Here is a 25,420-nt window from a genome sequence, read left to right as displayed (position 1 = left end):
GAAGTGCTACACGTGGCTTCATAGACAACGCACAGCAGGGAAGAAGCTGTAAAGCTTTCAGAACAGCATATGCCCTGCAAAAGCCAACCTTCAAAGAGGGTAGTGAAGTGGAAAAGTCTCCTGAGAAAATATAGAAGAAGTAAGCCAAGATGGGAGAATTCTCTGGCTATGGATCTAGATGCCCTGTCAGGAAGACCTACACACAGGCTTTTAAAGAGGTAATACTCTGGATCGTCCCTCTTAAATATCTCAAAATTCTCTTGTCAGTTGAGCAATTAGATGTCACCCAGGAGTAGCTGTGGGGGGGGGATAGAGGAATTCATAAAGACAACCTTCAATTTTATATATAAAAAAATGTGGTTAGCCCTAACTAAAACCCTAACCAAAACCCTAAAACTAAAATCTACGGAGACACATACCTACCCTGCCCCACTAAAGCATTGAAAACAGCACTCAATCTCCCACCCTTACATGTTATGTACAAAATGTGGCTTTAGAGATTGTCAATAGACCTCTGAGATATAAGGAAATAAAACCAGATCTTAAGAGAAACCACTACAAAACTCTAAAAACAATTAAAATAAATGAGATGGCTACCACAGTGTTTGACAAAATGAGAGAAAAGCTCATCTTTCACTGACCCTTCCAAGTGGACATAGACAACAGAAACATTTGGAAAAAAGGTGGCCAAGATTCAAGAAGGGGCCCTAATATACACTGCACAGATAGATCGATGATGGAGTAGGGAGTAGGTGTAGGGGTAAAAGAGCCAAACTTCCCCCATGGACTGACCCCCAATGATTTTCTAAGCTGTATTACAACACTGTCCACAGAAGTTTATAAAGGAAAATATGAAAGGTGCACAGATAGATGTATATACTCTCAAACAGCCAGGCAGTCATAAAGGGACTAAATGCATATGCTTTCAACTCCAGATTTGTCTGGAGTGCCTAAACTGCTTAATGACTCTGGGAAAGCAAAACAAGATTACCTTAAAGTGCAGTCCTGGTCATGAAGGCCTAGAAGGAAATGAAGGCTGACCAACTAGTCAAAAAATGTCACCCCTCTCACCCATGGGAGAAGGCGAACGAACTCCTCTCTTTCAGCAGGCAGGATTTGAGAAAAATTATAAGCCTTTACCAGCTACTGCCCTCTTAATTATCATCTAAAGAAGATTGGCAGAACAGAGACAGAAACATGCCACCAGGAGGAACCAGAGTCATCAGCACATCCTTTGTGAATGTAAAGCATTAGCTCGTTTATGGTACAGCCACTTCGGTAGGGCATTGCTCATGCCAAAGGAGATCTACGAAGAGGCACAAAGGAAAGTTTTATAAGGAATAACTGCACATTCCAAGGTATAACCTATATGGGTTCCACAATAGAGCAGTTTAGGTCGCAGTGGAAGAAAGAACTGTCTTCTGCATCAAACCCCCAAACACCTTAAGAAAGAAAGAATACTTCAACCTAATGAGCATTTGTTGCTTGAAATCTGGATTGTTGTTAACAACAAACTGTGAGTAAGAACTATTTTTTAAAGAGTTTAGCCTGGGTTTGGTCAGCAGCCTATCCTAAAGAATATTTTTAGAGTTTTCAGAGATTGAAAATTTTTAAGTGACTCAACCATTTAAGATTTTTAGGTTATTTATAAAATCAGTAGAAGGAATGTCAAACAAAGAAACATTCACAAAACAAATGTTTTATTAGAAATCAGAAGTTAAGTTACATATTACATTTAAAAAATGTACAAAAAAAATAAATTTTTAATTATTTATAATTGGTTAAAATTTAAAACACTGTTGGTTGCTTTTCTTATTGTTCAAAAAGAAATTCAACATAAAAAAATTTAAAATGACAAGTAAACTTTTTTTATAAATTTAATAGAAACATAATAAATAAATACATATATGGGTATGGTAGGAATGGCTTTTTGAAAGGCAAATTCGTTTTTAAAAGCAAGTACAAGTAATATTTGTTTATGGTACAATTCTTACATTTAAATATTAATATATTTAAAAAGTACGTGAACCAGGTTCACAGTGTAAAAGGAAATTGGTAACATTTGATTTTATACAATCTTTAAAACAAATCTTAATCCTAAAATACATAAATAAAAACAACATAAAAAATTCTTTTGTATTTTTGAAGAAAAAATACATCGATAGATTAATTTAGGCTCTAATGGCAAAATAGAAACTTTAAAATGATATTTGATTCCGTTTTTGTTTAAAAACATCTTAAACGAATAAAAATATTTCAGAAAATAAATTCCTACTGACAGTAACGCAAAGCAATAATATTATTTTATTAATATCAACATATCATTGGAGCAAAATTACTGTTTTGGAGAAGGAAAAGAAAAAGAATTGAAAAAAGAGGATTTTTATAATCTTTGTTCATTATGCCAGTTAAATAATTTAAATAAACACTTTATCCCTATTTTACATGCATTATTTATACTGGAAATAATTTAAACACTTTTCTTTGAAACAATTGTTAGCAATAAATTGAATTGTATTTTAATAGCTACAATGAATTTTGTGTACAAGCCAGTATGTGAAATTCATTTTTAAGCGTAAATTAAGACAGAAAAGTTATATCCAAGTTTAGGTTTCACTTCTCCTAAGCAATCTCATGTTCTTCGTACAATTCTTTATCCATCATTACATTCGGACCTAACCGACAAATGAGAAAGGATTGAATGGAGGGAAAAATGGTGAAGGGTAAGGACCGACAGTCGGTTGAATCGGCACTTGAGTTGTCAAATATGTCGTAAGCAATGTGGGCAGGACAGTGGTTGAATATAAAGTTGTATACGCTGTCTTAGCGCCAAACGTTAATCGAAGCACTTTAGAATTGGTTTGGGTGATAATTGTTTGTGTTACAACCGGGCTGGATGTGATCATGGGTTGAAGGAGTGGTTGTGTCGGCAAAAATGGCAATGGTAGACTTGGCAGTTGTACCGTACTTGTCATATACTGGGTATTTGTTACTGTCTTCACCGGTCTTGAAATTGTGCTAAACACAGTGCTGAGGCCGTTAAAAACTGGAATAACGTGTGTTTCAAAAACAGTCTGAACCGAGAGCACTGGTGTTGATGTAACTATTGGAGGCTGATTAGGATTTAGCAATCTTAAAAATGCAAGCTGTTGCAATTTTTCTGGAGTCAATTGTTCTTGAGGAGGTTGGGTCGGTTGAGGAGTAGTCGAGGTTACTTCTTCAATTGTAGCATTGGGAAAGTCAGGTAGTACTGCAATCGAATGTTGTTCCTCATCATTGTCGTTATCTCCAAAGTCTAACTCTAAGTGTAATTCAGATCCAGCTTCATCAAGTCGTGTATTAAATTCATTAAGTGTTTTACTGGGGATAAATTGAAATAATTCTGTTGGTGGTAGTGTTTTAGTTGCGCTGACAACTTTGGTTACTTCATACGTTTGCACCAAAGTTATTGTTGTTGTATTACTGTCTCTGACAACTGGAAGAAGATGAGTTTTGAGTAAAATTTCACTAGTGCTAAATGTGTCGGTCATCGTTTCTAGCGGTACTATCTCTCCAGCAGCGATATTTATTGGAGGCAGTGTCACAACAGGAGCTTCTTTATCGTAAACAGGAGTTTTCATCAAGATGTTTTCTGTCAGCGGCTCACTGGAAGAACTACTTGGCTGAACGAGCAATTTTTCAAATGTAGACGTCAATGTGATATAACGTGTATTTTTGACAGTTCCCACCTGCAAAGGATACAGTTAGATTATCATTGTAAATTGAGTAACTATTTAAACAAAACATTTAAGATACCTGGAATGTGTAAGGTGATTTGATGGTGGCGATTTCATAATAGACATTGCTGAAATTTGATGGAGTTGATATTTCAACCTTGATGGTATGAATAGGGAGTGATGGAGTTGGAGTAGCAGAAGGTGAAATTTGACTTTCACTCAGCTCCACTTGCTGCTCACTTTGTTCTAACTCAGGAAGTGTCGGTGTCGACTGGATAGTCGGATTTTCTTCATCTTGTCTCCTGATCGCAACACGAGGTTTGGGTGTTGTTTTGTAGTGCCACCTTCCCTGCGGCCTAGCCAGTTTAAACTTGTACAGACTTGTTGACGCTTCAGCAATAACAGAACTAGGTCTGGGCTTATAACGCCTCGAGCCAGTTTCTATGTTGTTGCTGTTAACTGTGGACGAAGCTGAACGTTGTCTATGATAACGCCTGGTCGTAGCAATTGTCTCAGGAAATACTGATACTGTAGGAACTTCACTAGCACTCGTCCTTGTAAACCTGTTATGGGATAACCTAAAACACATAGGACGTTGTGTTAACTATATCTTTTTTTGCTGAACCGGCATTGCATCTCTCTTCACTCATGGGTAAACTAAATGTTAGCAATAGAGTTGTATAGTTCATTAGTTTTATGAACAAACCTTTGAAAGTAACGTAGCCTTACTGGCTGTTTTAGAGTTGATACTGGGTGTCGGTCACCGTTGAGTTCACCTACTTGCAGACCAACACCCCGCATCAACTACCATTATAATTAATTACAGTAAACTTTAGACAAGGCAAAAATAGTAAATCAATGAGTAAAATTTATTCATACTTAAATGCTGGTTTTGATTTCTTTTTATCTAATCGTGATGGTTGTTCAGTGGATGGAGGTTGTTCTTGCTGTTGGGACTTAGTTCTCTGCAGTCTGTTTTTGAATGGTGGAGAAACCGCAGGCCTTCTTGTGTGCCGGACCAATGTTTGACCAGAGGCAGTTGTGAAAAGAGCTTCAAGGGGGAGGCTGTCTTCTAGCACTGTCGGCTCTATGTGATGCTTCGTTTTAATGACAGGAGAAATGGATTTATGGATAGATGGCAATTGATTATGGACGACACGTGAATTGCTCTTTAGCACTTGGGCATATTTTCCGGATATGTAAGTCCCAATGACACTGGTCTCGTGAACTGTCGTAAGCCCATCTTTGACAACGGTGCCTCCCAATTTTGTCACCAATCCTGTTGGCTCGTTTCTCGACTTAACAGAAGATCCGACTTCAATTATCTATTTAAAAAAAATCACATTTCATCACACAGAAATTATAGGTTGTACTTTGTACAAATGTCTATACAGTTAATAGTTACACTGCAGTGCTTTACAACCTAAATCATTACTTAAGATACTACATAGCTTGATGAACAACTTGAAAAATAATAAACAGTATTAATTAGTATCTAGTGAATGGTTCAGGCTTTTTGTTTTCTATTCTCCATTAGAGAAAAACATTAATTTGAAGTTAAAAATTGGTTAATTCGATGGAAAAAACTATAATAAAAACTATAAATACAAAGTGTACATACATACAATAGTAAGTGCATAATCCAATGAACAATAATGAAACATACAAACCTTATATGTTTCACTCAGCTTTTCAGATGGTGATTTTGTCAGGTCATCCGATTGATCCAAACGGTTTGCAAATAGAGAATTGGCATCCTCTTTTTTGCTCTCTTGGTTTTTATTCGAGCTAACTGTGACTTTCTTTTTCAAATCAGTCTTCACTTCTCCTGTACCTACTGATTTTACAACATTGACCGACAGGCTTTTGGGTTGTTGATTTTTAGCCACTTTTTCGTCAGTTCGTTTTGATACCTCCACCTTCACTTTTGGTGGCTGAGGTTTTGCCTTAGGCTTCTCAACAGCTTGGCTATTAGGATTAGTTTTGACTTCAACCTTAGTAGAAACCACAGGAGGAGGTGTTGTTTGGGGGATTTTCACAACTGGTGTTGGGTTTATTTCAGCCACTGAAAAAATAAACAAATCAAAAGTGTATACATTTAAATATTCAATTAAATGTAGACTTTTTACATTAATAATACAAATACTAAAGGCTGATATTTCTTATATTTTGTTTGTGAGGCTGGTACCTCTTTTGACCACGGTCAAGTCTTTCTCATATATATTTTCTAAAATCTTAATTAGTTTGGCACTCAAATTTGTTCACTGTGCTTTCAGTCAAATAGTAAGATTCTCTTCCATTTCTAGTACTCTTTTAAATAGAAGGAGCAAATATAGTGACCAGTAATTTTCTCCGCTTGATGGAAAAACATTGAATCATGGATATGAAACCTAACTCTAGCCTTAACTCAAACCCTAACTATAATCGTAGACCTAACCGCCTTAACCTAACCTAAAGTTATGAGGACAGGAAAATTTCTCAACAGCTTGACTTTCAAAACTTCACTTTATCTGCCTATAAACGACCATATTCATAAAATAAATGACCATATTCATCTGCCCAGCCACAAGCCTCTAGCTCTAACCTCACCTAACCTAATCTGACCCGTCCCTAACTCAATTCAAGATTTATTTTTACCTAATCTAATTTGTCCTTAGCTCTCACCCAAATCCAAATCATATCCTTCACTAACAGTATTTTCCTATCCCATTTGCTTGATCTTCTTAACTCCACTTTCGAATAGATATGATGACCAGCCCCTAATGCTAACCATGACTCTAACCCAAGCCCAAATTCTAACCTAGCCTCCACATTCTTCTCTAAGAAATAACGATATCTCACGCATATCTCATCACTTTATCTGCTTACAAAAGACAGAAAAGACTAATATTAACAAAATGATCATCACCCACTTAACCTGTCCCTAATCCTAACCTTTATCCTATCCCTAACCACTTTCCTACCCTAACCTTGTCTCTAACAAACCTAACCTAATCCCTACCTAATCGTAATTCAGACAAACCTAACTATTCCTAAAGTAACCTAATTGCACTCCCAGGTGACACAAAAATGGTCAATCAAAAATTTGTGTATCCGGCCCAAAAACATATCCATGTTAAATTAATGATTCGATTCTCTATCTGACTGTTAGTTTAAATATAAAACTTATTGAAAATACAATGAATAATTAAACTCAAGTTAATTAATCCATGTGGGAGCATAAATCGTATGTTTTATGATACGCGTTTTAGCAATGTAGGCATAGTCCTTTGCCAAGGACCTTTTTCACCTATCACGGATTGCTAGTCCAAATTGAACGGTAACCCATTGTTTGTCCAAATTACGGCCCGTACCTCTTCCCGGCCGTTGAAAATGTCGAGGACCGTCGCCTTCGCAAGTGGCCGAACACGTCAGAGAGAGCCTTAAAGACAAAGGCCTCCTGACCATCACGACTGACAGTTACCCAGAGTCAAGTCACGTTCTCCATTAATTTCAGTGTTTTTAGCGCAGTTTTTCTCATTAAATCTCGCCGGATTGAGAAACACGGGCGCATTGCCTCGCCAACTTTCTCATTCCATTCGCAGTGCTTCACGGGCAGGACTCGACGATGCCAGTAGAATTCTAATCGGCATTCTCCGAGATGCCGTCGCAGTACCAATGAAATTCAGGCTTGGACGAACAAATTTATCGTAGCTTTTTCATTATACTGTAGTTTTTCAAAATAGCTAGAAAAAACGCGGACTCATTTTTGATTGTTTTTAAAGCTAAATGGACCCCTATTATTTGTTTTAAATTTGGAAAACTTTAAACCTTTCAAAGTTTCAAAATCATAGGTTCGATTCTGCACTTATGTGTGTACATGTTTATACATGTGCAGAATTGAGCCTATATAAATCAAACAATCTATCGATAATTTACAAATAATTTTATTATACAAGTATATATTGTTATTTATTTCCTATGTATGTTTTTTGTTATTTTTTGTCTCATTAGTGCTAGCTCTTATGTTATTTTATTCATATTACATTGTGTAACAAAAATTATCATTTATTCTGGAAAAGGCGTAAAATTGATTAAATAGATATTGTTATTGTAAGGAAAAGACGTAGTACCAAATTCTGGCTCATTTTGAAAGTCTTCCCCTTACATAAGTGAGTTTGATGGAGTAAATACACTGAGAGGCAAAAAGGGTGGCACCCTCGTTTTTTTATAGCAAATACTTGCAATTGGTATAATTTTTATTTTTATTTTATTTTTTGATAATTACTAGATTTTTTTAAACACAAATATAAGATACAGCTAAATTAAAAAATTACACAATTTTACCAAAAATGTTGCTAAGGAAACATTATTGTAAGTTTAGCTGTCATAATAGATCTATTTAATTATTTCAATTAATTATAATTTTATTTAAAGTGTACTTTAAGCTTTCCAATGGTCGTGGGTTCGAATCCCGCTCGTGACGCTAACTTTTTCATCTCAAGCAAGATTTTAGATAAAAGTATAATTAATTAAAATAAAGAAAATATTCAATTCAGTATGGAGTATTTCCCTAACCACTTGCCTACCCAAACCTTATCTCTAACAAACTTAACCTAATCCCTCCCTAACCCTACCTAATCCTAATTCAGACAAGCCTAACCATTCTTAACGTTACCTAACCAGCCCATGCGGACTCCCAGGTAACGCGAAAATGGTCAATCACAAATTTGTGTATCCAGCCCAAAAACATAACCATGTCAAATTAATGATTCTATTCTATACCTAGCCGTTAGCTTAAATATAAAACCATGAAAATATAATGAATAATTAAAATCAAGTTAATTAATCAATGTTCCTATGAATGTTTTTGTTATTTTGTGTTTCATTAGTTCTTATGTTATTTTATGGTTATTACATTGTGTCACAAAAATTATCGTTTATTTTGGAAAAAGCATAAAATATAGTAAATTAATATTGTTGTTGTAAGGAAAAGTCGTAGAATCAAATTCTGGCTCATTTAAAAAAAGTCTTCCCCTTATATAAGTGAGTTTGATGGAGTAAATACGCTGAAAGGCAAAAAAGTGGCACCCTCGTTTTTTTAAACAAATACTTACAATTGTTATACATTTTATTTATTTGTTTATTTTTTTGATTACTGGATATTTTTTAAGACAAATATAAGATACAGCTAAAAATTGAACAATTTTGCCAAAAATGTTGATATGGAAACAATGAAGAAAATCCTTATGTGTTTAGCTGTCATAATCGACCTGTTGAATTATTTCAAATAATTAAATTAAATTTTCATCTAAACCTAGCCTAGACTAGCCGAAGGTCGTGGGTTAGTGGGTTAGGATCCCGCTCGTGAGACTTACTTAACTTTTCATCTCAACCAGTACTTTAGATAAAAGTATAATTAATTGAAATGAAGAAAATATTCAAATCAGTATGGAATTTTTTAAATTCACTAATTTCGTGGTCCGCTTGACCAATTAAATCATTACAATTAATTAAGGTTTTTAGAAAAATGGCAAAAAGGAGGGAAAACTCATAAGGTGGGGTTGAGATAGGAAGTTGATGTCCGAGTAGATCGAGGTCACGATAGCTCAAGTGGTAGAGCAGCGGCGTATCAAGCCGAAGATCGTGGGTTCGAATCCCGCTCGTGCCACTGACTTTTTTATCTCAACTAAAAACCTTAATTAATCAGTATGGAATATTTCCTCCTCTTGCGTTGATCACCGCTTGCATTCGGGTGGCATCGAATTTATGAGGTTTTGAATGTAGTGCTGTAGAAAATTTTACAACAGCGCCATCCTTAATTTCTGCAAGTTCTCTGGCATCACTGGGCAACTTTTTACAGGTCCCAAAGGTGTTCGCTAGGGTTTAAATCGGGACTACATGCTGGCCACTCCAAATATTGAATTGAAGCCCGTTCCAAGTAGTCACCAACAATTCTAGCTGTGCCTTGCATTGTCATGCATAAAAATAAAACTGTCGCCAATTAGTGGCATATAAGGAACAACTTTTTCTGATTGCGCAACTTCAATGTATTGCGCAACTGTAGGGGAACCCTCGATGAAGATCAAATTTGTACGACCTTCCATAGGCTTGTCCAAAACATAACACACCAAGAAGAGATCGACCATTCAAAGTTTTATTTACGAAATCCAATTATAAACACAAGTGGGAGATTTTATCTGGGTTTTATTTGCCTCTAATCTTTTAAAAAGGAACAGATATTGTTGTAAGATAATCAATGGAGGATTGTCTATGAGATAATTTAAATAAAATATTAATGGAGGCCACTTTTCGTGCGTCCCATTGTAGTTTAGAGCAGTAGTGCGGGATTGCGACCTTTCTCTCTGCTCCAAAATAAAGCAGTCGGTTTTGGAATTTACCGTAAATTTCTCGTTAGAAAGGTATTTTTTATGGGGTAAAAATTTTGATTACGCAAACCTTTTGCGTTATAAATGGAATTCTAAAAACACATTTTTTAGTTCAAAATTATAAGTTTTTTTTTCAACTGTTTTGTAAATCAATTGGCTTGAAATCTATGATGCTAGGGGTAATAAATCCGTTTATAGAACCTAAAAATTCAGAATGCTATTAAAATGGGAAATAAATTTGGACCGTTTTGGCATGCTACCTGGTGGCTGATGAACCATCTAAACAGGGTAACACGTTTAGCAGATTTTACTACACATTTTGTTTTTTATTGCAAGCAGGGTTTTTTTTTTATAAGGTTTTGATGTTTTTACTGCACTTTTTCGATATCTTCATTGATTGTTTGGGGGGGGATTGCAAATTTTGAGGTTTTCCTTGGATATTTCAAGGTTTTTTTTTTAGTTTTGAGAGATTTTATTGCACATTTTCAGGTTTTTCTTTAATATCCCGGTATTGTTGCACGTTTTGAGGTTTTGCTGTACGTTTTAATGTATTTACTGCACCTTTTGAGGTTTTTACTACGCGTTTAGATGTCTGTTTTTGTGTAGGTTTTGATGTTTTTAGTACGCGTTTAGATGGTTTTCTTGCATGTTTTGTGGGTGAACTGAACATTTTGAATTTTTGATTGCACGTTTTGTGGTTGTTTTTTACGTTTCGAAGTATTTCTGCACGTTTTGAAGTTTTTATTACATGTTTCGGGGGTTTTATTGCAATTTTCGAGGATTTTTGTATGTATTGAAGGTTTTTGCTCCTTGCAAGGGTTCTTTTTCCACGCTTTAAGATTTTTGCTGCACGTTTTGGTTTTTTCTTCCCTTACAATTTTTATTGCACGTTTCGATATTTTTACTGCATGTTTCAAGGTTTTTATTTGTTACATGTGTCAAGTTTTTGAACGTTTTGCGGTTTTTATTGCACTTTATCGAGATCTTTATTGTATGTTTCGGGGGGGAGGGGGTTGATTACAAATTTTGTTGTTTTCCTTGGATATTTCAAGATTTTTTCTTCACGTTTTGAAAGATTTTTACTGCAGATTTTGATGTTTTTCTTTAATGTTCCGGTATCAGTTGCTCGTTTCGAGGTTTTGACTGCGCATTTTGAGGTTTTTACTATACGTTTTCAAGTTTTTATTGCACGTGTCCATGTTTTTACTCCACGTTTTTTTCCGCGTTTCAAGTTTTTTATTGCTCGTTTCGGAGTTGGTTTTTTACATCTTGACTTTTTTCACGTTTTGAGAAATTGTTGCTGTACATTTTGAGGTTTTTATTATCCGATTTTCTGACGTTTTGAAGTTTTTATTGCACGTGTCCTGTACTTTTTCGAGATCTTTATTCCATGTTTCGGGGGGAGGGGGTTAATTGCAAATTTTGTTGTTTTCCTTGAATATTTCAAGATTGGTTTTTTTCACGTTTTGAAAGATTTTTACTGCAGATTTTGATGTTTTTCTTTAAGGTTCCGGTTTTAGTTGCACGTTTCAAGGTTTTGACTGCACATTTCGAGGTTTTTACAATGCATTTTATTGTTTTTATTGCACGTGTCCACGTTTTACTGCACGTTTTTTCGCGTTTCAATTTATTGCTTGTTTCGGGGTTGGTTTTTTTTATGTCTTGTCGTTTTTTTTTCACGTTTCAAGGATTATTATATGTTTTTTTGCACATGGTGGCGTATAAACCATCTAAAGAGGGGACAGCATGTCATTTCTGAATCTCGTCGCTTAAGCTAAATAAACTGATAACAACGCATGTACCGCCAACGGTCTTTTTTTTAAGCACCGATGTCTTTCGTAATCATTTGACGTTCATGTAAGAAATCGTGATAAAGAAATCGCCGAGTCTTTTCGGTATGCATAATTTCACCATCAATCCGTTTGAGACATCGTGATGTTGGCTTTCATTTTTATTTAAAATATATCATCTTTATACGGTTTTCTTAAACTGTGCAACTGGTTTTTTCTTTTTCACTAAACTACAAACTACAAATGCAGTTTTTCCGGTTTCCTTTGCTTAGTAACCCATCAGTGTCCAAATGTCGCGTTAAAATAGTTTACCTTTCTGGCTCTGGGGTGAAAAGACCATGACGGTGTTGGCGATGGTCGTCGTGAAATCCAGGAAGCCGTAGACCGTCTGCGTCGTGAGCCCGTCCACCGCCGTCTCGCCGGTGCTGGCAGCGATTTCCGCGTTCGTCTTGTAAACGGGGCCTGAACACGTTCCGCTGCTCGCCATTGCCAACAGCAAAACGGCTGAAAACAGTTATCAGATCATTTTAATCATTTTTATGAGAAGGATGGAGGACAACCCTCCAAGGCATACAATATTCAATCCGACAAACCTTCGCCAATTACAAACCAGCATTGCTTAGGGCCATTTCATTCGAAACGGGTTAAAGTTCGAGAAGCTTGTAAGCAGAAGAAATTTATTATCCAAATTTAATCACCGAGTGAAAAAAAAGTTGAAGAAGTTTTCAAAAAAGGGAGTCAAGAAAAAAGAAAGCCCACTGGTATACAAAAATGTTGTGGAATAGACGTCCTAGATTTTACCACCAAATAGGAATAAAGAAATTTGAAGGAAATATTTGCGCAATCCAAACGTTCGGTAACAGTTGAAAAACGGGACGTGACAGGACTAGTGGGCAATTGATGGCCGTTAGCAAGTAATTTAAGGCCTCGTACCAAGTTCATTTGTCGAAAATTGTTCCTCCTTTCAGAGGTCCCATTTGCTCAAACCGACACCAAACAAAGTCTGCCAATAGAATAGTTAAATTTAAAAATGTGCTATTCTCTCAAATCCCATCGGACGGATTCAATAATATTGATAAGAATAAATAGTAAAATAGAAAGGATAACATTGTCTATCAGCGGATAGGTCACACCAGGCTGACACATGACCATCTCCTCAACAAGGAAAGACCACAGAGATGCCCTTTACGTGTGGCCTACCCGCATACTTTAAAAAACTTTTAAAGCGTAGTAGTGATTATAAATTGACCCGATACCTCAAGCAGAGAAAGGTTTATGGTCACATATAGGGAGCCCGTTCATATGTCGGTTGAATTGATATTCTTACTTTGAGCGAATCTATTTAGTAGCGTGAAAGTTATATTTAGGTGCGTTTGCGATAGGATATCGAGTACTCACAGACACATCAAAGTAATCTGGTTATTTAGTTTTGTGTAATACATTTAGCAGTGTAATTAGAGGGGGGAGGAACTGGCTTAATACCAAAGCCCAATAGTGTGAATGTATTTATTCGCGTGAGAGGTTAAGTGTGTACGAACATGGTCACTATTGGAATATCGAGTGCTCAAACACACCAAAATAATCTAGGTTATTTAGTTTTACATATATAATGTACTAGAGGGGGTTATGTCAGGCGTAATATAGCTTTTTTCCGTCAATTTAAGTTTATTAAATTTAAAATTAGGCGTTTTTAACTTTTAATTAACCTTTTTTATTTCCATTTAACATTTGATTTTAAATTAACCCTTTTGAATTTCAAATTAACCTTTTTTCCACTTCGAACTAAACCTTTTTAATTACAAATCAACCGTTTTTAACTTCAAATTAATTCGTTTTAATTTACTGTTAGGCTTTTTAATTTCAAATTAATTAGTTTTAATTTTATATGGCCTTTTTACTTTCAAATAAACCCTTTTTTTTATATAAAAACATAGAAGATGGTTTAAAATGAAAGCACGAAAAGTGAAATTATTCCTTTTGAAAAAAAAAATGCTCTTAAAACACTATATGAAAATTAATTATAATTAAAATAAAAAAATTATATAGTATTCAATATAAAAACCAATTATTGTTCTTGGTGTTACTCCAGTAGAAATTTGAGATATTTTTTTTTACAAAATATTTAGGCTCTTAAAAACCGCAATTTCACACATTTCTCAAATTAAAAGAAGAAGCCTTTATTTTAATATTTTATTTTATAAAATTTTGATTTTGTCAAAAAAATTCTCAAATATTTAAAGCGCTAATTTGAAAGTAAGATGGATCAATTTGAGGTTAAAAGGCGTAATTTGAAGTTAAAAACGGTTTAATTTAAAGGTACAAAGGATTTATTTAAAGTTACAAATAGTTTTCAGTTAAAAATATTAAAAATAGTTATTTGAAGTTAAAAGTGCTAATTTAAAGTTAAAAAGCATTAATTTGAAGTTGCAAATGGTTAGTTTTGAAAAAATAATTTAAAGTTAAAAATAGTTAATTTGAAGGTAGAAAGATAGAAATTTAAAAAGAAAGAGGTCATTTGAAATTGAAAAATGTTAATTTGGTGTGTAAAAAGGGTAAATATTGTTGGAAAAAAGCTATATAAAAAAGTAAAATGAGTCAACCCGCTTACTATATTACTACTAAACCCGATTGTTTTAATATAGTTATTTGCTTGAGTGGTTAAGTGCGGTTATGTGCGTATGGTCTATGTGGAATATCGGGTACCACACAGACCTTTCCAACCAATTAGGTTCACTAAATAGTATAGTGAATGCATGATTTTAATTCTGTGTTAATGTATTTATTTGCGTGAATAAAACGAGGGCATGAAGGTGAAAAGCACCTGGCCGGCCTCCCAACCGTATTAATTGACTTAGGTCATTTCAGTCACGTGTGGAATGGTTAAACGTCAAAGATAAATGTAATAGAAAATGCAAGATAGACAAAATGTGAGGAGCCGGCGGCTCCATGATTACTACATAGATTTGTGAATTAGACTTCATTCTGAGGCTTGATTTTTGACTTTGGTTTTTTTGTGCGTGTGTTGTCCTCAAGAACACGCATTTAATTCTATGTTCACTTTAAGCATCTCCTTTTTTCTACTTTTTTCTTTGTTTTCTAAACTTATGTAAGGAGACGGAATCGTGTTACGCCATGACACAACGTAGACACATAATGCAGTGTGATGTTCTTAAGTCGTCCCTGATATTTCTCGAGGGCTTTCCTACCCTCCTTTTCATCTCTGAATTATTCCTTATGTACTTTCCTTACTACTTTAAGGATAATAATTTTTTCAATTAAATACTAATATATTAAATTTGGACTTAACTTGTACAAACACATACTTTGACCTTTTTACCGTCCTTGCGTTGGAACGACGTGATTAAACTTTTAACCAATTACAACCAACATTACGCCGCTGATACGTAAAACCTTTTATTTTAAATGTGAGTAAAATCGATTGATTATGAAATATTTACCTCATATACAATGCTTAAGACAATACTTGATTTAGTTATATAAATGTTAAATACACATTTTTACCTACATACATTACAACGTACTGCATGTTTCGAGGTTTTTAAATCCGTTTTAAGGTTTTTATTACACGTTTTGAAGTTTTGTACTGTTCTTTTGAGTTATTATTGCACATTTCAAGCTTTTTATTGCATGTTTGTAAATAAAAATAGAAAAAAATGTGAAAATCCACATCCAAGGAATATTTTTTTAGCGTATAAATAATTTAATATCAAATAATCACATTTGTCGAAGTTTTAAAAGCTTTGACTGCACGTTTTGAGGTTTTGTTGCATGTGTCGATGTTGTTATTACAGTTTCAAAGTTTGTTAAAAAGGTTCGAGGTTTTTATTGAATGTTTCTCAGATTTTTCCACGTTTCGAGGGTAGGGCTTTTTAAAGTTTAGACGTTCTTACAGCACGTTGTGAGGTTTTTATTGAATGTGTCGAACTTTATTACAGGTTTTGAGGTGTTTATTTTTTTCCTCGCGTTTCGACATTTTTAGCGCTTTTGAAGTTATCAACATTGAACATTTCAAGCTTTTTATTACAAGTTTTGAGGTTTTTTTACACTATACGTTTGAGGTTTTTTTACAGCATGTTTTGAGGGTTTTTAAACACACGTTTATTTATTTATTGTTTACTGTACGTTTTGACGTTTAAAAAAAAACACGTTTCGAGGCCCCCTCCTTATAGATTTTGAGGATTTTTAACGTTTAGACGTTTTGTACTGGATGTCTGAAGGATTTTGCACGTTTGAGGATATACTGCAGGTTTTGAGGTTTTTACAAGTTTGCAAGTTTTTATATATTATCTATACATTTCAATATTTTTCGTCGCTTCAAGAGGTTTTTCAACTATACATTTAAAGGGTTTTATTGCATGTTTTCAAAGTGTTTCTTTATACGTTTGAGATTTTTAATACAAGTTTCAAATTTTTTTCCGTTTTGAGGTTTGTATTGCACGTGTCGAGGATTTTTTCCATTTTGACATTTTTATTACATGTTTTAAGATTTTTGCTGTATGATTCGAGGTTTTTATTACATGTTTTGAGAGTGTTTTTAACACGTTTTGAGCTTTTTGTTATACTTTTTTATCCAGCCACCAAAATTTGGGCGAAACTAGTTTCGTGAGTTTTTTTATACACATTTTGAGGTTTTTACTACACGCGTGGGGGATTTTTATTGGATGTTTTGAGATTTTTTATTACACTTTAGTTTTGTTACGATTTAACGATTTTATTGCACGTTTTGGGATATTTATTATTTATTCATTTTTTTTGGTCTTTTCTCAAACTAAATAATGAAGTACTCCATAGGTAATCCTAATCCTAATCTACGTACAACAGTCTAGGTAAAAAAATCTTCAGGATTTGTTTTGTATGTCAAAATCGGATTTTACTCACTTTTGAACTATTTTCAAAATAGGGGATTTTTTACAGCATGCGATTCAACTTTTATTGCCCTAATTTCACTAGTTCGGCCTCGCGTGGTTATTTCAAGGAAAGTGCCCACTCCATAATTGTACGTTGAAACAACCACCAATTAATCTTTGGATTTTCAAAATCCCCCCTCTCATTCAATGCAACGGTAGAGGAGGGGGCATACACAGATGTAGGAAGTAATATTTAAGTAATGTAGGAGAAGTAAAAAAAAATTCCCCCACTAAAAAATAGTTTCCTTGACCGTTGAACCAGACATATAGCATTGAATCTGATGTAAGTATTCCGTAAACATAAGACGTCCTTGGTCGAAATAGAAAGTTAACTATACACAGAGGGCTGACAATGGGAGCGGATTGACCTTTCCCCCTCGGCACGGCTAACAGTGCTTGATTTTCAATCGGTGCCCGTTCTGGTAATTTTGGGCCCAATCCATTTTGGCCTTTTCGGAAAAACTGGACCGTCTCCCGGGTCGGATAATCGAAAGCGGCGATCTAGAAGAGAAAATATGAAAGCCATCTCTCTTCTTCCACTGAGCGCGAAGGGAGTGAAGACCCGTTCAACTTGATACGATCGTCCTCAATTGCCAAAGAATAATACGGATTCGATCCTTTCAGCGTGGTAAAATTGCAAATTTCCCGAGTGTTTAGTGCCTCCATATTCTCCACATAAATCAAATTTTCCGAGCAAAACTTAAACCGCTAAAACTCGGCCCGTTAAATTTAGCTGTATACATTTACTGATTGCCATGTACAAAACGTATAGTTTATAGATAGAAACTTTTATTTACATTATTGTACAATTACATAAAAATAAACAAAGTAAACAAATCTGCCTGCCGGAAGTCGTTGGAAAAGAAGAGCAAACATTGAGAAAAGTAAATATACTTCGACTATAACGAAATAAAATACCAATTATTGAGGTTAATAAATGTCAAATTCCCTTCAAATTCTCCATAGAAAGGTGCGTTTAACATTATTAGATCGTTCTCGTCACAAAATTCCAGAAATTTGTGCCTAGTTTATTACAAAGTCTTTTGATGAGCTACTAATAGGTAAATCAAAATAAGTTTTCATTACACGTTTCGAGGGTTTGTATTGCATGTTTTAAGGTTTTTATTTCACGTTTACTTTCTTTTGACGTGTTTGTTACACGTTACACACTATACTTTTGCGTTTTGATTTTGTGTGTGTGTGTGTGTGTGTGTGTGGTGTGTGTACCTTTTGAGGTTTTTTAATTACACGTTTCAAGGTTTTTATTGCATGTTTTAAGGTTTTTATTTCACGTTTACTTTCTTTCGACGTGTTTGTTACACGTTACACACTATACTTTTGCGTTTTGATTTTGTGTGTGTGTGGTGTGTACCTTTTGAGGTTTTTTAATTACACGTTTCAAGGTTTTTATTGCATGTTTTAAGATTTTTATTTCACGTTTACTTTCTTTTGACGTGCTTGTTACACGTTTGACAGATCTTAAATTTTCACTACGCTTTTTTCGCTTTGCCTTTTTTATTACATGTTTCGGGGGTTGTATTGCACGTTTTGAAGTTTTTACTTCAGGTTTTGAGGTGCAATAACCCTTCAAAGTGTTTTTTTTCAGCACCTTTTGATGTTTTGTTTAATTACACGTTTCCACCTTTTTTTATTGCATGTTTTAAGTTATATTTTGCACGTTTATAGGTTTTTACTATACTTTTTCGTTTTGATTTTGTGTGTGTGTGTGTGGTGTGTACCTTTTGAGGTTTTTTAATTACACGTTTCAAGGTTTTCATTGCATGTTTTGAGGTTTTTATTGCACGTTTACTTTCTTTTGACCTGTTTGTTACACGTTTTAAAGATTTTAAATTCACGTTTCTAGGATTTCATTGTGCTTTTTTCGTTTTGTCTTTTTTATTACATGCTTCGAGGGATTGTACTGCAGGTTTTGAGGTGCAATAACCCTTCAAAGTATTTTTGTCTGCACCTTTTGATATTTTGTTTAATTACACGTTTCCGCGTTTTTATTGCATGTTTTAAGTTATTTATTGCACGTTCTAGGTGTTTGCTATACTTTTTCGTTTTGATTTTGTGTGTGTGTGTGTGTGTGCGCGCGCGCGCGCACCTTTTGATTTTTTTTTTATATTTACACGTTTCAAAGTTTTTATTGCATGTTTTAAGTTATTTATTGCACGTTCTAGGTGTTTGCTATACTTTTTCGTTTTGATTTTGTGTGTGTGTGTGTGTGTGCGCGCGCGCGCGCACCTTTTGATTTTTTTTTTATATTTACACGTTTCAAAGTTTTTATTGCATGTTTTAAGTTTTTTATTGCACGTTTCTAGGTTTTTACAACACTTTTTTTTCTAGGTTTGTACGTTACTTTTTTATTTTATCTTTTATTTATCTTATTTTTTTGTGTGTGTGCACCTTTAGAGGTTTTTTATGTTTTGAGATTTTTATTTCTTGTTTTGACATCCGAGGGTTTGATAAGCTACTTAATTTACTTGATAAGGAGGGAGAGTCTGGAAGGCACCCACACTTGCACTAAATCTCTTAGCATTAGCTAATTGTTGAAAAACATTTTCTGAAATAAAATTGTTTAAATTGTGAAAATCCACATCCTAATGCAATATCAAATAACCACACAAGCGTAATTTAAATGTCGTTTTAGGATTAATGTAAACCTAAAAGAGTCCTAATGTATTGCACTGCCGAACTGGTATATTGCACGGTTTGGAGATTTTTACTGCGCTTTCGAGGGTTTTATTGCACGTTTCAAACTTTTAATTACACTTTGTCCAACGTTTCGATGTTTGTATATAAAATCCAGTTATTAGATTATAGGTTTGTCCACTGATCCTTTGTATTTCAGCTACAAATTAACCCTTTTAAACTTCAAGTTAAATTTTTTTAATTCAAAATTTACTCTTTCTTTAAAACATTGAAAAACTGTATATATGATAAATTTTTTATTATAAATTATTGGGCTCTTAAAAGACCATATGAAAATTAAAAAATTAAACATGATATAAAGTTAAATATAGCTGTTTACCGTCAAATTAACCATTTTTAACTTCAAATCTATTCTTTCTTTATCGCATTAAAAAAGTGTATATATGACGTTTTTTGACATAAAATAATTAAGCTCTCTCACCAAATCAAAATTATTTACAATTAAAATTAAAAATTATATAAAATTAAATTTAAAAAATAATATTTGTTAATTGGAGATTTTTTTATATAAAATTATCGTAATTTAATTGATGAACTGTGGGGTACTCAAATTCCACCATCACAGCCCGGTCACACTACACGTTAATAAATACTTTTATTCTCACTATACTCAACACCTACATGCACTACCTAGATCCAATAAGTATCCCTCCAAACATCGGAAACTGTACCCGAGATATGGCAGCCGTTTACTAAGTAGGACACATCAAGCAAATTTTATGCACATGCTGTTGTCATACGCGGGCTTTGTCCCAAAAGTATGTGCCCGTGTCTCAAGCTCACAAGGACTAATCTTAATCGGGTCCAATTAACCCTTTTTAATTAACCTTTGTTAATTTCAAATTGACTTTTTCAATTTCAAATTAACACTACGTTTTTAATTTGAAATTAAACCTTTTTAATTTGAAATTAACCCACTCTAATTTCAAGTTAACCTTTTTTAATTTCAAATTAACACTTTTTATTTTTTTAATTTGAAATGAACCCTTTTTAATTTCAAGTTAACTCTTTCTAATTTCAAATTAACACACAAAATAACTTTTTTAAATTTGAAATAAACCCTTTTTAATTTCAAATTTACTTTTTTTAATATCAAATTAACACCGTTTTTAATTTGAAATGAACCCTTTTTAATTTCAAGTTCTCTTTTTAATTTCAAATTAACACAAAATAAAATTTTTAAATTTGAAATGAACCCTTTTTAATTTCAAATTAACCTTTTTTAAATTTCAAATTGACTTTTTCAATTTCAAATTAAACACTACGTATTTAATTTGAAATTAAACCTTTTTAATTTGAAATTAACTCATTCTAATTTCAATTTAACCTTTTTTAATTTCAAATTAACACTTTTTATATTTTCAATTTGAAATGAACCCTTTTTAATTTCGTTAACTCTTTCTAATTTCAAATTAACACACAAAATAACTTCTTTAAATTTGAAATAAACCCTTCTTAATTTCAAATTAACCTTTTTTTAATATCAAATTAACACCGTTTTTAATTTGAAATAAACCCTTTTTAATTTCAAATTAACCTTTTTTTAATATCAAATTAACACCGTTTTTAATTTGAAATAAACCCTTTTTAATTTCAAGTTAAGCCTTTTAAATTTGAAATAAACCCTTTTTAATTTCAAATTAACCTTTTTTTAATATCAAATTAACATCGTTTTTAATTTGAAATAAACCCTTTTTAATTTCAAGTTAACTCTGTTTAATTTCAAATAACACACAAAATAACTTTTCTAAATTTGAAATGAACCATTTTTAATTTCAAATTAACCTTTTTTTAATTTCAAATTAACACCGTTTTAAATTTGAAATTAACCCTTTTTAATTTCAAGTTAAGCCTTTTAAATTTCATATTCACGTTTTTAATTTGAAATCAACCCTTTTTAATTTCAAATTAACACTTTTTACTTTTTTAATTTGAAATTAGCCCTTTTTAATTTCAAGTTGGACGATTCGATAACATTCCACCCTCCAAAGAATCCATTCCTTAACGTCACCAACCAAACAATCCACAAAGACATCCCATTCGTGTCGGACCCGATTCGAACACGATTCCACAAGTTCTACACCAACCCACTCTTCAACGTCCCACCCTAACAATCTTCCACGCCGCCTAAGAAGACAATGTCCTCGTGACCTCCTGACGTAACCCTAAACCAATCCTTCTAAATGCTTAGAGTTCCAGCAACGGCCGGTTCCTCTCTTTATGTTTAGTGTTACAAAAATTATTTATCCCAATTGGACGTTGGACCAGTCCAGAGATCTTTTGCTCTCATACTTTAGGCTACGGAATAACACAGTACGCGAGGTTTGGGAAAGAATCTGTTTTGTTTACTGGGAAAACAAAACAATCCCCAAGCTTCAAAACATTTCGTGTTGCTTAATCACTACAGAAATTACAACGAATCTTGATATTGTCGTATTACAATGGATTGTTTTCAATGTGCACATTTTTACTTTCAGAGTCGAAGCTAATTGCGTGAATTTTTCCCTTGACCCGTAGATTGGGCAGATAAAATTGATAGCGGTGAGACTTTTGGGACCGCCAGCTCTCAGGCATTAGTTCAATCCTTTGATACTGAAATAATACCTTAGTCGAATGAACAGAAGTTAACATTTGGCCTTTGGAAGATTCGAGCGTCATCTATCAATTCAAACGTCCGATATGGCCGATTTTCTTTACCCTTTGCTTTTCATTTTCAGCATAGTCAAGCAATTAACCATTTGGCTTGTTTCATAAACCAATTTGTTGAATTCAATAATATAATATTACGGATAATAAATTCGCTTACAGAACAAAAAAAATTGCAGTCGCATAGAACTAAGACGTCAAAAAATTTGACGATTTAGTGCTATTATCTTTTGGATTTGATTCATAATAATTTGAAGTACATTTAGCCAGATGTTAAATGGTTAATTGTCAGTGGATTTTATCCAATCTCTCCGATCAATCTAGGTTTCATGTTGTGGTTTCTTGTCTTTGTATGAATGGCGACTGGCTTTCGTTCCTTGCCTTCGATCTCTTGGGTAGTCGGCAGGTGGTCTTCAAAAAAAAAGGGTGAATAAGGTAATTACAGGTTGAAATAAAAGTAGAATGACCATCATTCACCACAGTTTTTATTTACATAAAAAAGTCGAATATGGTCAATTATTGTAGATCCGTTAAGGCATTATATTACAATTAAAAACGAACATTTTCGAATTTTCATCGAAATTATTTCATCAGCCGTGCAATTGAATTGATCAATCTCTAATCCGATGAAAATATAGTTAGAAAAAATAGAATCTAATAAAAATTTAACCTGTTATGCTTACAAATAAAAGACAGATAGACTTGAAATTTTTAATTTGTTTAATTGAAAATTTCATAGTAGGAATGAAATTTTCATAAAAAATATGGCTGTCAGTTAAAATTATTTTTTCAAACTATCAGTTATAAGTATTAGTTTTTATTATATTTTGTCATGTAGTAGGGTTGAAATGATAATAATGTTTGAAAAAATCTTTTTTTTTTTGCAAATTAGTTTGAAGATTTTGAAAAAGATCTATTAGGTTTCGTCGTCCGATTGACCAACTTTGGTTGAGATAAAAAAGTCAGTGTCACGAGTGGGATTTGAACCCACGATGCCATTTTTTAAATGTCGTGTAATCTATTTGATTCTCGGCGACAAATGAAATGGCCACGGAGAGCTTTAGTGAAGTATACTTCATTTTGCTTATTATATCTATTAAGTTTCATGGTCCGATTGACCAAATAAATTATTTTCAATTAATTTGAAAAAGGACACGAAAGGAGGGAAAATTCAAAAGGTGGGGTTGAGATGGAGAGTTGGTGTCCGAGTGGATCGAAGTCACGATAGCTCAAGTGGTAGAGCAGCGGCGTATTTAGCCGAAGGTCGTGGGTTCGAATCCCACTCGTGACACTGACTTTTTTATCTCAACCGAAGCCTTAATTAATTGAAAAGATTTTGCAAAAGGTTTAATTGTATAACTAGTTTTTACATGAGCAATCTTTTAAATTTACTTTAAAATTTAATATAATTAAAAATGTACTTGTGTGGTTATTTGATATTAATTATTAATATCCTAGATAAATCTTCCTGGGATGTGGATTTTCACAATTAAAACAATTTTATTTGTATTTTTGTTTTTAATACATAACTTGAAATAAAATAGTAGTAAAATCTTCAAAATTTTCACACAAAAAAGTTCAAAACAGTGCAATCCACACCTCAAAAAGTGGAATCACAAATCAACTTGGTAAAACCACCAAATGTTTAAAAAAAGTTTGATAAAAAACTCGAAAGTGCAAAAAACTATAATTAAAACCTCGAAACGTTGACAAAGGTGTAATCAAAACCTCGAAAGTACAAAAAAAAGTAACAAAAAACTCGAAAGTGTTAAAAGGTATAATTAAAACCTCAAAACGTTGATAAGAAGTAATCAAAACCTCGAAAGTACAAAAAAAGTGTAATTAAAAACTCGAAAGTGCAAAAAAAGTGTAACAAAAAAAACTCGAAAGTGCAAAAAAGTATAATTAAAACCTCGAAACGTTGACAAAGGTGTAATCAAAACGCCGAAAGTACAAAAAAAGTTTAATTAAAAACTCGAAAGTGCAAAAACGTATAATTAAAACCTCGAAACCATGGCAAAGGTATAATCAAAATATCGTAAATACAAAAAACATAACTAAAACCTCGAAACGATGGCAAAGGAGTAATCAAAACCTCGAAAGTGCAAAGAAAAGTGTAATCGAAAACACGAAAATGCTAAAAAAAAGGGTACTCAAAACCTCGAAACCTTAAAAAAAATTGATTGGGTGTGTTTTTGTCTTGTCAAAAGTCAAAATATATTTGACGCAATGGAAAAAAAGAAAGTCGTCGACTTTACAGTACTTAGGATTGACTCACATAAAATATGTTGAATAACTTGCTAGTTGGGAGGCTGCTAATCCTTAGATCCTAACAAAAAACGAAATGAAACAATTCAGTACTCACCTTTTAGAAGATATCTTAGATTGACGAGTTTCATAATTGGTTCTTCTTGAAATTATTCGCCAGTACTATCAACGTCGTGACATCACCTGGGACGAACATTGATTAAAATAATTTATAATATTAAGTTATATTATTAAATTAAATTTACATCTTCTTGAAGAATACCGTGAAGAATGAATACCTGACTGATTTTGTAAATTTCATTTAATTTTTCTGAAGCTTCTTTAAATTTTGTATCATGGAGTCTTGGTTTGTTCATTTTATATTTACTTTCAGTATATTTTATAAGAAGTTTCCAAATTAACGATGACTTAATGATTAACTTTGTTAAAAAGTTTGTAACAGAAAACTCGAATTTTTAGTGATAACTGAACTTTTGATAAATTAAGTACATCGCTACAGGTCGTTAGTAGGGGCAAACTTTTCTGTAAACATCATTCTTCAAGGTATTCACAGAACCAAGAAAATCTTACTTAAACTTTACATAAGAACTTTGGAGACTGAACTTATAATTGGTTTGCTTAAGTTTACAATAAAAAAAATAAATCGCATAGGGTTTTCAAAAGTCCTAATGATGATGATCATAGACCGAAGAAAAACAATTGTAATATGTCCATACATGTATGTACCATTTAATTTAAAAATGAAGCGTATATAAAGATACAACTGCATCAATATTGAAAGAAGTGGATGAAACATGGTAGAGTAATTGTGTCGATGCTCTGGCCTAACATAGCGTGAAATCGGATCAGAATCGCCTGCCCGTGGGTTCCAACTTACGAGTGATGATTTCACGATATTGCGGCTTTAAATGATTAGGTGCTAAGCTGAACGTTGTAATGGCGCGCAAACAGGAAAACAAGCACCATCTCGAATTCCCTTTGGATAACAG

General features: G+C 33.3%; 1 protein-coding gene across 1 annotated transcript in view; it reads right to left on the bottom strand.

Annotated features, from left to right (window-relative positions):
* Positions 1 to 1,998: 1,998 nt before the first annotated feature.
* The window catches only part of LOC106664121, a 70,320-nt gene continuing 46,898 nt past the window's right edge, over positions 1,999 to 25,420 (bottom strand). Inside the window, exons 2-7 of the mRNA XM_014389559.2 lie at positions 24,529 to 24,614; positions 12,187 to 12,378; positions 5,387 to 5,781; positions 4,596 to 5,041; positions 3,796 to 4,294; positions 1,999 to 3,728 (exon numbers count right to left, since the gene is read on the bottom strand). Of these exons, the coding sequence (XP_014245045.1) occupies positions 2,676 to 3,728; positions 3,796 to 4,294; positions 4,596 to 5,041; positions 5,387 to 5,781; positions 12,187 to 12,378; positions 24,529 to 24,562 (2,619 nt within the window). The 5' untranslated portion in view covers positions 24,563 to 24,614 and the 3' untranslated portion in view covers positions 1,999 to 2,675. The remainder of the gene's footprint in view (positions 3,729 to 3,795; positions 4,295 to 4,595; positions 5,042 to 5,386; positions 5,782 to 12,186; positions 12,379 to 24,528; positions 24,615 to 25,420) is intronic.

Source organism: Cimex lectularius, unplaced genomic scaffold (genome assembly GCF_000648675.2).
Source record: "Cimex lectularius strain Harlan isolate CLEC.00 unplaced genomic scaffold, Clec_2.1 scaffold82, whole genome shotgun sequence".
Lineage (NCBI taxonomy): Eukaryota > Metazoa > Arthropoda > Insecta > Hemiptera > Cimicidae > Cimex > Cimex lectularius.
This window is presented reverse-complemented; position numbering and strand designations above follow the sequence as displayed.